The following is a 14,537-nucleotide window of genomic DNA, read 5'->3' as shown; positions in this document are numbered from 1 at the left end:
ATAAAAGTGGTACGTACATTCAATGGACTATTATTCAGCCTCAAAGAGGAAGGAAATTCTTCCATATGCAACAACATAGATGAACCCTGGAGGCACTATACTAAGCGAAAAAGGCCACAGAAAGATACATACCACATGCTCACGCTCATATGTAGAATCTAAAATAGTCAAACTCATAGAGTCAAAACACAGAATAGTGGTTCCCAGCATCTGGGGGTGAAGGAAATGGGAAATTAATACTAATTACATATGTCAAATTTCAGTTATGTGAGACGAATAAATTCTAGAGGTTTGCTATACAACACTGTACCTATAGTCAATGATACTGTATTGTACACTTAGAATTTTGAGAGGATAGGTTTCATGTTTTATTTTAAAATTCAAGAGACATGGATGCATTTTGAGAAGGAGGCACAGGCACACACGCACACACACACACACACACACACACACACACCCCTATCCAAATGAACTTGACTACATGGGGCATGGTGGTGCACACCTGTAATCCTAGTGACTTAGGAGGGTGAGGCAGGAGGATTGCAAGTTCTAGGCCTCCCTCAGCAACTTAGTGAGACTCTAAGCAACTTAATGAGACCATGTCTCAAGATAAAAACTGAAAAGGGCTAGGGATGTAGTTCAGTGGTTTAAGACCCCTGGGTTCAAACCTCAAATGAGTTTAACTATAACTGAAATAACTTTGTCCTTAGAGAAGGGTGACAGTTTCTTTGAGCCCACTTTTTTCTAGAAAAGGTCCTTGACATCCAAAGACAAGATGGGTATCTCTATACTCTGCTATTGCATCCAGCGGATTCCTCCTGAAGGAGCCTCCTAAAGGTAAGATGCTCATGTTTTTTCTCTTTGGGGGAGAGCCCACTGCTTGTGTGACACTGCTTGTGTGTAGCAGGAGTAAACTAAATATTTGCTGAAATAATGAATTCATGAATGAATGAGGATCAGACTCTTAAAAAGGGTCTAGGACTGAGGTACATTACAACAGTGGACTGGAGCTCAGCTTGGAGGTCACTGCTGGTTATCAAATAAGGTCCCAGGAGAGAATGGCAATGTGTTGAGCTACCTTCCAAAACACCAACATGTGACTACAAAATATGCAAAATTAACCTCATGCTCCACACCCAGAAAAAGATAAGAAGGCAAGGCAGACAGGTGACATCTGAAGAGTAGACTTCAGAGTGATTCTTCTTTCCTATACATTTTTTTTTGTGTGTGTGTGTGTGTGTTACAAGTTTTCCACACAAGCCTAAAACTCCTCTGTTCTTATCCTGTGTGTAGAAAGCTGCTTCCTGATCTGTAATAGGTCCAACAGGAGGATGCTTAATATCCTGCATAAATGAACAAGGCTGATAACCCTGAGCCATTTTCCTCAAAATGTAGATGAGCAAATTGTGAACCAAGCCTACAAACAAGTATTCTCTGTTGAGCACAAACCCAGTACCTGGCTTGTAGTCACCACTCAAGGTGTCCCTGTGCAGATCAGCACCTTTGGCAAACCAGGCTTCATGTTTATTAAAACAGTCATTGTGTTCTTCCCCCCTTCTGCCCTACAGGGTTTCTCCATTCCTTCAAAGAAGGGAACACAAGATGTGGAAAAGAGGAAGAAGAAGAGGAGGAGGAGGAGGAGGAGGAGGAAGTGGAGGAGGAGGAGGAAGAGGAGGAAGAAGAGGACAAAGATGAACAGGAGTGCTAGAGCCACAGCTGCTGGAGTGCCCAAGGCAGAACTGTGTACCCATCTGGGGACACTTCAATAATCTAACTTTATGGCCCATGCCCTGGAGGGGGCACTGGGGAGATGGCAGCCCCAGGAGCTGTGGGCGAAGTACCTGACATCACAAGATAATAAACAGCAATAATTAGGTCTTCCTGGAAAACAGATGAACACTGTTATTAAAACTTTTATTATCTATATGTTTTGTATGAATCAAATTGCCTCCAGCTGCTATAATTTGGGAGCGATGACAATGAGGGAAGAAGTAATAATAATGAATTAAACCATAAACAGATCCTGCCTGGGGAAGTTGTAGGGGCTGCTTCAGAAACTGAGCCTGAGATTCTGCCCTGGTCTGCAGGAGGCAGGCCCTGGAGCCCAAGGTCTGGAGTGGGACCAGCAGCACCCACAGCTCATCCTGAGATTTATGTCTCAAATATGGCCTCCAGGGAGGATGGTTCCTAACAGAATGTGGGTGATTCCTCTCTTCTTCTCTTTGCATTAAAATGAAAATCATTACCTGTGCCCATAAAAGTATTCTAGTTTCTTTCACTTTGGAATTCATTTGATTACTTCTGTGGCTTAGAGAATGTTAATATACATAGATGGACAAGAAAATTCTATTATTTAAGCAAAGCCTTAAAGAAATACTGAATTGCATTTTACAAGTCAAAGAAAAAACACAAAAAGTGTCACTACTGAGACTATCCCGAGCATTTTATATAGTGCTGATGACCTGGCAGCCTTGGCTGAGGAGGTCATACCTAATTAAGGAGCCAAGTGCTGCCCTGTGGTGCTTCTTTTCCAGTTCTGTGTCCCTGAATGTCCTGTTTTTAAGTTCCATTCATTTGGCAAGCCCTTGAGAGGCATTTTCAGTTCCTCGCCCTGGAGGTGGATGGTGCTGATATTGATTTCATCCGCACAGAGCAACACCCCCTGCCATTAAGATGGCTTTTTGACTCACCCTACATTCACTTTAATAACGTGTTAGAGATCTGCAGAGTGGGCCATCAGCGTGACTTGAGTCTTCCCCAAGCTCCTCACTGATTACTGTAATGGAGCAGCAGCACACAAAAATTATGGCTGAACCATGGGGCTCAGGGTCCAGTTCACACCTGGGGGTTCTTTGGAATTCCTTGAATCTGGGGGTGTCACCTTAGTTAGAAACTCAGTGTTTTAGACTTCACATCTTCTCTAACTTCCTAGCCGGGACACAGAAAACAGAGTGTTTTTTGCATTTGTGTTAATTTGTATGAGCTAACGGTTCCCCCCTGCCATGCACCTTCCTTTTAGGGTGCAGGATTCTCCAAAAACAGCCACTGAGTTCTGTTTCTTCTCTGTCCCCTAAAGTAGTGCTTAAGTGGATTCCTGGGCTTCTAGTACCACTTAAAATAGCCAGAAACATTGTCAAATAGAATTTCCCATGGAAAGCTTCTCTCTAGGGTCCCCATCATACACATACGAACCAATTGTGTAGTTTTGCTTCCTGGTACATGGATTTCCACTAATAAAACAAACCAGCAATGAATGATTATTTAGCTCCACTGCATATATCTGTGTCCAACAGATTTCTCATTTTATCAGAAACATTATAAAATGTGACAAATGTCAAACAGACAGAAAAGTCATTTATTTTGTCCTTTCTTATCTTAAAAGATATTTGCTTTTAAAGATTCTTATGTGTTGCTCTCATCTTACCATGATCTCCCTTTTGCGACAGAAAATAAATACTGATCCTTGATCTTCTGAGAGAAGTTATGTTTCACAAAGACTTATGAGTGCGATCATAAAAAGAGTGTTTTCCAGGCTGGGTGTGGTGGCATATGCCTGTAATCCCAGCAGCTCATGAGGCTGAGGCAGGAGGATCCCAAGTTCAAAGCCAGCCTCAGCAAAAGTGAGGCACTAAGCAACTCAGTGAGACCCTGTCTCTAAATAAAATACAAAAGGGCTGGGGATGTGGCTCAGTGGTTGAGTGCCCTCAAATTTAATCCCTGGTACCAAAAACAAACAAACAAAGAAGAAAAGGATATTTTCTATGTGAGGCCAGGCCACAAGGGCCTGATTCTAAAACAGGAAGAAATTCTTCTTTGGGGGGAAAAGGTCAGGGCTCTCACTGGCGGAGAAGTGAAATGCTCCATTTATAGCCAAGCAGTAGCTCAGACCGTGGGAGAACCTACATCAAAATGAGCACATGTCTTGGAATTTGGGGCCTGTTATCTGAGACAGAGTGGGAGATACTTTTGTAGGATGGACCACTGAGGATCCTACCATCTCCAAGAAAGAATCCATTTTACATTGCTCTTATTATATCCACATATATGACTTGTCTGTATTCTCATAAAATCCTGGTATCTGTCGGTCTCTATTCCTAACTCTTATTCAGAGGTTTTCTGTTTTTGTTTGTGTGTTTTTTTTTTTTTTTTGGTTTGGTTTTCAATGCTGGGGATGGAACCCAAGGCCTTGCAAAAAAAATTTAGGCAAGGGCTATACCACTGATCTACACCTCTTGCCGCCCAATTCTTAATCAAACACAAACATCAGGGGTACTAAGAGCAATTGTGATTCTTTTGTCCAGTTCTCCTTGCATCAAGGTTTGTACCTACCGTATTTACACACTTTGTGGCCATCCCCCAAGAAATTCCAACCAATGTGGATTTCCCACTGTTAATTCTCCAACAGGGGCTCTTACCTGCTCCCCTGTGCTGTGATTTCTTCTCCGCCATCCTACTCTCCTTCCTGGAGTCCACAGGTGGGGTGACTTTCTCTGGCTCTCCAGGACTGGCCTCTGGGGTCACAGAGGAGTACGGGAGGGTGAAGCTCTGCAGAAGTGGCTTCCTGGGTAGTGGTGGCTTGAAGCCGAGCTGCTCAGGTGCCCGGGCCTTCCCCTTTCCTTGGCCAGTGGGAGACCTGGCACCTCGAAGAGCCGGGGTGGCCCCCGTGTGACCCTGCTCGTCTTTGGAGGGCAGAGTCAGTCCTCTCTCTAACCGCACCTCCGCACTGTGCCTCTTGACGCCTTTTGCCTCCTGGGAAGGGCCCTCTCTGTACTTTAGAGAGAGGGAGGTGGAGCGCAGCTTGACGGGGAAGGGGTTTCTGTCCTCGCTTGGGGGTGGCTCCTGCACGGCGGGGCCGGCCTCTGCGCCGCTTGGAGTGGTCTTGGCATTCTGGGGGCTTCTGCTTGGCCGGGCCTGGCCGCCCACAATGTCCCCTGAGTCCTGAGGGTCGCACTCTGCTGGCTTCGGAGGGTCTGGTTTTGCGATGACGGGCTCAGGGAGCCCCTGGAGGTCGTCGAGCGCCGCCTCGCTCTTCCAGGCCAGGCCGCTGTTCCTCAGGAGCGGCAGGCGGGGACCGGGGACCCCGGCGGGCTCCGGGGCTCTGGCGGCGCTGGGCCGTGACCGCGCCCTGCTCGAGGACACCGAGAACTTCTTCACGCTGCGCAGCTCCCCGCCACCTCTCCCGCTTTTTCCGCCCCGGCGCTGCCCTCTCGGGGGCCCCCTGGGAGGGCTCCGCCCGCTCAGCCTTGGCGCGGGCTGGGCGCGGGGCCTCTGCGTCCGGGGCACCCGGGCTGCGCTCCCGCGGGGGTGACTGCCCTGCGCCCTGCACCGGGGACCCGGCCAGGCCCACGCTCGCCGCCCTATGCTTCAGGCAGCTCTTGGGCATCGGAGGGCTGGGGGCCAAGGCGGAGGGCTCTCCCGCGGCTCCGCTGGGTCCTGGCACTGCCAGTGCGGGCCCCTCTTCCTCCTGCACGCCTTGGCCTGGACCCTCTGGATCCGAGGGTGTCTCCAAGGTGATGGTGGTGGTGACAGTCTGGGCAGGAGCCACATTCCTCTCAGAGACGCAGGGCACTGGTGGACTTCCCATCTCTCCAGAAGCACACACCTCCTCCTCAGCTGTGCCCGTGACTAGGGGACACGGGCCTGCGATGGGTGGCTCCTTTTGGACTTCACTGACCTTCTGGATTTCACTTTCCTGGATTTCGATATCCTGGATTTCACTGTTTTTCTGGATTTCACTCTCCTGGATTTTGTTCTCCTCCTGGATTTCCATCTTCTGGATTTCACTGTCTTTCAGGATTTCATCCCTTTTCTGGATTTTGCTGTCCTCCTGGATTTTGTCCCTGAACTGTATTTCACTGTCCTTCTGAATTTCGCCCCTCTTCTGGATTTCACTGTCCTCCTGGATATCACCCCTCTTCTGGATTTCACCCCTCTTCTGGATTTCACTGTCCTCCTGGATGTCACCCCTCTTCTGGATTTCACTGTCCTCCTGGATGTCACCCCTCTTCTGGATTTCACTGTCCTTCTGGATTTCACCACTCTTCTGGATCTCACTGTCCTTCTGGATTTCACTGTCCTGGATTTTGCCCCTCTTCTGGATTTTACTGCGCTGGATTTCATGGTCAGAACTAGGATGCAGGGAGCTTTCTGGCAGAGATGGGGACTCCAAGCATGGGGCTGAGACTGCCACAGGCTCAATGACTTCCGGGATCACTAGGAAGCTTGAGACATCATCCCCAGGGGAGAGCCCATCCTCAATGCTAGCACTGAGTGCTGGGCAGTGCTGTAGGCGGGCACGTCTGGCGCGGGGTCCCCCAGGTGGCAGCAAGGTGACCAGTCCCCGAGGCTCAGGGTCTCTATGCAGCATCAGATCATATTGTCCAGAGCTGGGGTTCTCTTCTGTGCTGACTGGAGGCCAAAGCTTCTCATCATATTCTTCCTCTTCTGGGGTGCCTATTAGATCGCACAGGGATTCAGACTGGGCCCGCTAGGAGAAAAAGGAGAGAAGACACCATCACTGCAGCAGATATTTGGAAGTCCAGGACTTCACTGTTTTCTTTAAGGCCTAAAATGGTTTTGAGAAAGCAGTATATCTCCAGAGCTGAAATTCATACACAGCTGTCTTTTCTTAATCTCTCCTTATTATTCTATCTGGACCCTCCACAGAACAATGGCAATTACACCCTCAAAATAACTGTTGCTATTAGCTGCTTATGGCTGAGCCCAAAAACCAGCAGATGCCACTGTCTAGGGCAAGGTAGAGAGACTCAGTGTGTGTCATACTGTGCTATGCACTTGTGACTTCACATAGTCATCAGTTCATCCCAATGAGGAGGGGGCCGTCATTCCCTTTTGCACTTGGAGAACCAGGAGCTCAGAGTGTCAAAAATCTTGGTCTAGTCCAACCTATCAGGTAACTACCAGGTGGACAGCTATTGCTCTTTCTATGACCCTGTGCTCCTCTAAGTCAGTCCCCCATGTCAGCTCTCCTCAGGGATGCACCCTCAAAGGTTTCCTCAAAGATGATTCATTATCATGTCCAACATGGCCACAGTTAACCACAGCTCATAGAACAAAATCCAAAAATTTCAGATGAATTTAAAATCTTATTCTGTGGTCTTACACTGTGTCTCCTACTCTCTACTCAAGTTTAACCAAGGTCCCCTCACTGTGCCCAAGGTGGGGGCTGAATGCTGCCCCCCACTCTGTGCCTCCCAGATGCTGGACCACCATCCCCAAGAACTATAGCAAATTTGTCTCCTCTAGGTAATCCTATAGTTTATGAGTCTCCTTTTTGGCCGCCTGAAGCACTACAGGCTTGACAACTTTACACTCCCTTGTGGCATTTTTTAGTTCTAAAAAGGTCTCTAGAATCTAGACTCTAGTCTAACTTCCTCCTGATTGTCAAAAAGTTCATGCCTCCTGTCTCAGGAAAAAAGAATGTAATTAAGATAATCACAAACCACTCAAAAGCAATATGTAAAAATGTCTCAAAGGTTGAGGGTACTGAGGTTGATCTTTCTAAAAAGCTCAGGACATCAGACCTCAAGTGTCACTCAGGCTGTTGCATAAACATTGCTCTTGTCCTGAAATGTGACACTCTGGGGTATGTTTGTGGTTTTATTGTTATTTGTTGTTTTTTTTTTTTTAGATTTTTTATTTTATTTTTTGTGGTGCTAGGGACTGAACCCCGGGCCTTGCTCATGCTAGGCAAGTGGTCTACCACTGAGCTACACCCCAACCTGTGTTAGTTTTAAGCATTTCCCAGCTGGCATCCACTTGCTAAGCAAACCCAGGAAGATTGGGCTGTTTATGACCATACATAACTAAAACACACAATCCTATTCTGGGTTTAAAAAGATGATGCACAAAGAAACCTAGGGAAGATTATGGGCTGGGGTTGTGGTTCAGTGGTGGAATGCTTACCTATCATGTGTGAGGCACTGGGTTTGATCCTCAGCACAACATAAAAATAAATAAAAGTATTGTGTCCATCTACAATGAAAGAAAGAAACCTACAGAAGATCATCCAGAGCTGCAAGTTCCTAACTTTGCCATGACCCTGGCCTTTGGATACTACAGGAAACTACTGTTGTTGAGATCGCTGTGGGAAGTGAGCCATGATTTGAAACTATCACAGAAGCCAGGCTGTTAGCAGAAAGCTGGGGAGTAGATCTGAGCCACTGGCAGCTACGAGGGGGGCCGCTGTGGAGGAACAGGGCAGGATGAAAACTGGTGTGGAGCGTGGACTCCAGAGGTAGGCTTGGATGCTGAGGAGAGCCCCAGGGGAGCACTGCCTGGGTGTTTCGCCCACTCCATCTCTGCAACCTCCTCATCACCTCCCTCTTGGGTCCTTACGGTGGCTTTTCTCCTGGAAACATCCCAAGCAAGCAGAAATGGGGGACCAACTGCTTGGTGTGCAGCAAAGTGCTATTATGGCTAGCAGCTCATCTGGCCAAAAAGGAATCCCCTTAGAGCAGTGTCCACATCATCTCTGTAGCACCCGGGGCAGACAGCAGGCATCAGTCTCTAAGACCTGGGTCCTATGTTTGGTGTCTCTGCCAGCCAGGAAACGTGCGGCTAGTTATCCAACCACACTGCTCCTATCAAAATGGAGTTCACAAGGTTCTCAGCTCTTGGCACTGACTGGGTTGGCTGAGGACCCACTGGTAACAGTGAGATGTGGGTGTGAACATCCATGGGTGCTCAGCTCTTCTGCATGTGGAGCCACACACAGAGCGTGGTCTGTGGCAGAAAAGAATGCTGAGGGAACCACTCGTGTTTGTCTTTCCCAACCTCTGCTGGGGCGGGGGGCAAACGGGGTCAGCCTGAACATGTATTTCAAATTCATGGTAAATATCACAGTCTTTATAGCTGGGTTTTTATTATACATGATGGGGTTTGTAAAATAAGAGCCCTTTTCATTTATCCTAAAGCTCTAAAAGATTCAGGAGCCTCCATGATATGAAATGATGTCAGCCCCTGGAAACACAGCTGGAGAAGGCCAGGCCAGGCCAACAGCAGGAACAGGAAGAGGCCACAGTGGAGACACTGAGGATAGCTGAGCTCACTGGTGGGGGAGGGGTGATGGAGCAAAAGACCCTGGATGATATGGGGGATCAAAACAGCAGGGGAAAGTAGGACTCATTGCCCATAAAGCCAAAGGGACAGTGACCCTCTACAGAAGTGCCCAGGGACAGAAAGGTAGCAGAGGGGCCATGTGCAGCTCATTCCCACAGCTGAAGCAGTAAGGAAGCAGCTGGAAGCATCTTGATCCCTATAAGGGGCCAAGGCATGAGGAAGGTCCTCCTGGTTGGGAAGAGGGACCAGAGGACCAAAGGGCAAAGGGGGCTGTGGATACTGATGGACAAGGCCTCCAATGTGTAACCTAACAGTGAATGGAGGGACAGTGGTGACCACTGGGAAAATATGGGCACCTCTGAGAACCTGAGATAGCCAGGCCTGCTCCCTACCCAGCAGTGAAGGGGAAAGGTAGCTGGGAGATACCAAAATATCAGAGGGTAAATCCAGGAAGACTGGTTACATATTTCCCCCAACTGAGTACATCCAACTTTCTGTTATTCTACAAAGTGAAATTCAAGAACAAAGTCAAGTTCAAAAGTAAAGTTCAGCTCTGCCTAGGGGGCAGTGCCAGGGGATGGCACATTCCATATGGAGAGTAGGCCAGGCTTCCCTCTGTCACCAAGTCTTGGCAGGGCTGTGGCCAGCCAAATGTGCCCTTACCAGAGGAGAAGACCTCTGCGTGGGAATGAAGCCTAGAACTGAGCCCAGAAGGGAGCTGGCCCTGTGCCTGGCCCCACGACTCCACCCTGAAAGAACACGGGCAGGTCTGAAGTTCCTGGACCCATCAAGTCCCCACGGCGCACAGCCCTGTCACTGTACTGGACACCCAGCATGTGCACTGGCGCTCTGGCCGCAGCTGGCAAGTTAGTCTGCGGTGACCCACCTGACTCTTCTGGCATAGTCAATCCTGCTTCCCTGAGTTCACAAAGCGCCTCCCACACGTCCAAGGGAAACCCCACTCTCCCCAGGGATCCCTGAAGTCCTGAGTGGGCCCAGCCTGCTGTCTCCTGCTGAAGCGCCTAGCTTGTCCTGGGCACTTCATCAACTCCTCGCCATCATTCTTGAGGGAAGGAGAGGGAAGAGGATGTTGGTCTGTGAGTGTTTCTCTGAGCACGGTCATTCTCTTGTGTCCAGGCTGGCCCTTTGCCCTGATTGTCACCTCCTCCAGGCAAAGAGGACAGTGGCACCCTGTTGACCTCTAACTCACAGATACCAGGAGGTCAGAGTACCCCATGAGTCAGCTGAGCTTCCAGAACAAGGAGACGATTCTCCCAAGCAGCATTACCACAGAGGAGTCTGTTCTATGTGGGGCAAGAGGCCCATGCTGCCAACTACGTCCTCATGCTGCTCAGGTGTCCCCTCCAGGGTTTCAGCTCCTGTCACCCACTGGTCATCCTCTCAAAGGCTTACCAAATGCCAGCCCTGTGGCTAGCACCACTTTAAGGGCCAGAGGTACAGCTGGGGACAGGGTCGCAAAGAGGACACACACATTTTCAAAGGTCCTGTCTATGTGTGGCAAGTCCACTGAAGGAGTGAAAGAAACATGGTGACCCTCTCTGGGACAGGAATCCCGAGATGAGACCCCTAAGGCTGAGACAGAGCTGGTCAGGAACAGAGCGTCTTGGGCAGGGGGACACAGCAGTACCAAGACCTGAGGCTGGGGACATCTTGAGGAGCTCAAGCAGCAGAAAGGAGACCCAGGTGTGGGGCGAGAAAGCAAGGAGAAGAGAAGCCCAGGACCAAGATGCTGAGGCACCACACACGGCATGTGAGTGACAGGGTCTGGGGAACGAGTGAGTGAACCTGTGACGGGCTTGATATAAGGGAGGGACATTGACTGATGTTAAAAAAGATGAACCACCAACTCCAGTTCCTGCAGTGTGGTCCCGTTGACAGGGATGGTGCTCAGAGGGAGCGTGTGACCCAGCGGGGGAGAGGGCAGGGTAGGGGCTGAGGGCCGCCCAGCCCACCCGTCCTGGACCCTGGGCAGAGGAGGAGCCCACTACCGAAGACAGCCGCCTCATTTTGCTGGACCGCTGGTTGCGGGGCTTGACCAGGAGCTTGTGCTTGGCTGCAGAGTTGTCCAGGCAGGAGGAGAGTTCTGGAGGGCAGCTGAAATCAGCCACAGGTGCCAGGCTGCTATCCGAGGTCCGGGAGGAGTTGGTGGCATCGTTCGTGTGCTCTGGAGACTGTGGCCGGGATGAGGACACTAAAGAGACCTTCATGGGACAAGGAGCAATACACCAAACATTAACTTCATGACAAGACAGGGCTGGGCACAGCCCACAGACACACTGGCTCTCCTTTCATTGTGCTCCCACACTCTCGGGCTTTTACCTGGGAGGGAAACTTGTTCAGGTTGGCTCTTGACAGGCAGCATTCAGGATACTCCTTTAGAAAGTGAAACGGCTGGGGGTTCCAAGTGTTGGGCCAAACCCTGGAAACCTTCCACTCCTTCCCAAGGCCATGCAAGAGCCTGTGAACAGGCTTCCTGAGCAGGACCACTCTCCCCCACGTCCCCAGCTATCTTCCCGAGGGACCAGTCCAGCCCGTATCTCCAAGGGTAGAAGCTCCTGCTTTTGTCTATGGAAGCTGAGAGCTGGGATTTTAGGGGCCAGGGCACAGAAGTTGTCCAGGAAGGAGGGCAAGGCCCTACCCAGCATCCTATCACTGGACTTTTGTTCATTCTTGGAGAGCTCTGCAACCTCCTGGGGCAATCTGGCTTTAAGTCACCACTTGGTAAGTTAAAAGTATATTAATAGATTGTACCTCAGTGGGGAAAAACTGATGGTCAGCAAAGAAAGAAGGTGTTTCCAGGGAGGAAGGGGATTCTGGCACTCACTGGAAGACCAAGGGCAATATCCTAAGATACCTGCCCATCAAACATGGCATACTCCCTCACGAAGTACAGTCTACATGGGTTATGCTGCTAAGATGTGTGCAACATGAGCCTTTGCTTACTGGTCTACAAATCTAACAGCCCAAAGATTTCGAAGGGTAAACAGCCCCTGTCCCTCCTCTACGTGAGTCTGCACTTGTATTGCTGGTTTTTAGCTTCAGCTCACTTTAAACTCTTGGCTGGGAGACCTTGGCATGGAGTTTAGCTTCCCTGACTTCTGTCCACATGTAAACCCTGCGCTAATGTCACAGCTGATGTTGCCATTAGGGGACTCTTCTGTCCTCAGAACTCTCATTTTTGTCCCCACTGTCATTTTGAAAGTTCTCGGGAACTGGGAAGACCAATCCCATCATGACTAGGAGGATCATGAGTTCTGCCTTTGATCTGTGGTGTAACTTCATGGGGTGGGGTATGGAGGGGTCTCTCTGGGGAGGAGGCTGGGACGGGGAAGCTGGCTTATGTCTTCATGGGTGAGTTGGCAGCATCCAGAGAGTCATCTGCACTGCCTACTCCTGATCACTATACGTTCCCTGCAGTCTTGCTTCTGGAAGCAGAGGACTTAGTCTAAGTCGTGCAGAATGTGGCACAAAGGAAATGCATTGAGGTTCAGGAGATTTTTTAAGGGGTGACCTTAGGTCATAGGTGTTTTCCAAAGTTTGTCCTCAAAATGGGGCTCATTTTGAGGAATGGGCTGTGGACAGTGCCCACATGAACGGCCATCAATCAGGGAGCAAAGCTGGTGGGGCCAGGCCAATGGGTGAAGAGAAGATGCTGGCCCTGCTGGGAAGGGGGAGCACCCATCTATCTGATCTCACTCGACCCTCCCCAGGCCCTCTGAGGACATGGATTCCAAGAGGTGATAAAGCTTGGTAAAACCTTAATACCAGGAAATCTAGAACATGACCAGTTAGACATATAAAACCCCATCAGGTAAGGTTTCATTCATTGTGTTCACGCACGCTGCAGTGAATTTAAAAAATAATTCCATGTTTCCTGAAAAACTCACTGTCAGGAAATACCTCCGTGGCCATGTCCATATTTGCTGCCAAAGTCTTTTTTTTTTTTTTCTTTAACAATAATCTCAAGTGGCTTTGTCAAGCACATGGGCTTAGAGAAGGTGTCATACAGGATAAAATTAAACAGCCCCAAATCCCATCCTCTTGGGATTTAAGGCACCATTATGTTAAATATCCCATTACATAAGCACATTTCTAAAGGATGCATCATCTTTTTCCTCTCAATCGGCCAACTGTGTACAAAACACTCTCTGGGATCCGTGATGACTAGAAAAGAGTACATTTTTCTTTTCCTTTTCTTTCTTTTGTATCCTAAAGGCTCAAATTTTGGTTTTCATGAAGCTATGGATTGTGCATATTATCCAATAATTGATTTTTTAAAAATCTCAGAAACTTTGTGTGTGTGTGTGTGTGTGTGCATTAACTACCATAGAAGAGATGCTGTGAAAAACAAGGTCAGCCCTGGTCCAGCACGAGTGGCCCCCCCGCGGCTGACCATGGCATTGTACATCATGGTGTGAGTGGGTTTGGAACTGGGCTGGCTCTCTAATGCATGGGGTTAGGTACCACCTGTTCCTCTTTACTACCTGTCCTCGCTGAAGGAGGAGAAGTTGTAGGAAGTGTGAGAGTCAGGGATCCATGGGATGGGAGGAGGGAGAGTCACTCAGTGCTGAATAAGAAGCCATCTCCTACCACGTGGCCTGAGACAGAGTCACGTCTGCTCCTGAGAGGGTGACAATGAAACTGTACCTGGAAGTGTTTTAGGGTATGAAGAAATACAGGGTCAGCTTGGCAGAGCCCAGAAACAGGCCATTCTCTAGTCCTTCTTGAGGGTGAAGAGGTGTGGGCAGCCTCCGGACCCCCAACCCCACTCTGGGAGTGAGCTGGGACATGCTCACCCTGGAGCTGGAATCTGGAGGGAATAATCCTCCAGGTAGCTCCACGACAACCCCAACGTGGGGGCTGACTTAGCGGCCACATCACAGTCCTGATTTCCCATCAGTGATGGAAGCCACAACTCCACAAGAACAAAACATAAGAAAAAAAAATTAGATCTGTGGTGGACTCGTAGGCATCCAAGCTGAAATAGCTGCTGAACATAATTGAGAGCAACACAGAATCTGCAGCCCCACCATGAACAGCTCCTAGGCCAGCCAGGGGCGAGAGCATTCCAAAGATCCCAGGGCGGGTGGGTGACCCTAATACTTGAACTCTGACCTTTATCTGCTTTTCAAGCATCAACACACCTGGAATAATTCCAACTCATCTGTCCACAGCAAGCCTTATCCACACGGGTAAAACGTCTACTTTATCACTCGGGTCAGAGTGCACTGTGTGGGTGTGAAGAGTTCTTACTACAGTGAAATACCATTTTCAGAAAGCAGCAGCAGCACGAGCTACGGTGTTTATGCATGAGAAAGAGCTCACCTGCTCAGGCCCCTCCTCTTGGATTTTATGGGGAGCAGGGTATTAGGATCAGCTCCTCCACCCCTCTCTGCCCCTCTGGGGTCATAAACTCTCCTGCAGTCCAACTTTCT

General features: G+C 49.3%; 1 protein-coding gene across 1 annotated transcript in view; it reads right to left on the bottom strand.

Moving 5' to 3' along the window:
* Cracdl (CRACD like) overlaps positions 1-14,537 on the bottom strand; it is a 75,003-nt gene that overhangs the window by 18,136 nt on the left and 42,330 nt on the right. The window contains 3 exon segments of the mRNA XM_015499693.2: positions 4,416-5,187; positions 5,189-6,487; positions 11,091-11,303. Of these exon segments, the coding sequence (XP_015355179.2) occupies positions 4,416-5,187; positions 5,189-6,487; positions 11,091-11,303 (2,284 nt within the window).

The sequence above is a fragment of the Marmota marmota genome, unplaced genomic scaffold (assembly GCF_001458135.2).
Source record: "Marmota marmota marmota unplaced genomic scaffold, marMar, whole genome shotgun sequence".
Classification (NCBI taxonomy): domain Eukaryota; kingdom Metazoa; phylum Chordata; class Mammalia; order Rodentia; family Sciuridae; genus Marmota; species Marmota marmota.
This window is presented reverse-complemented; position numbering and strand designations above follow the sequence as displayed.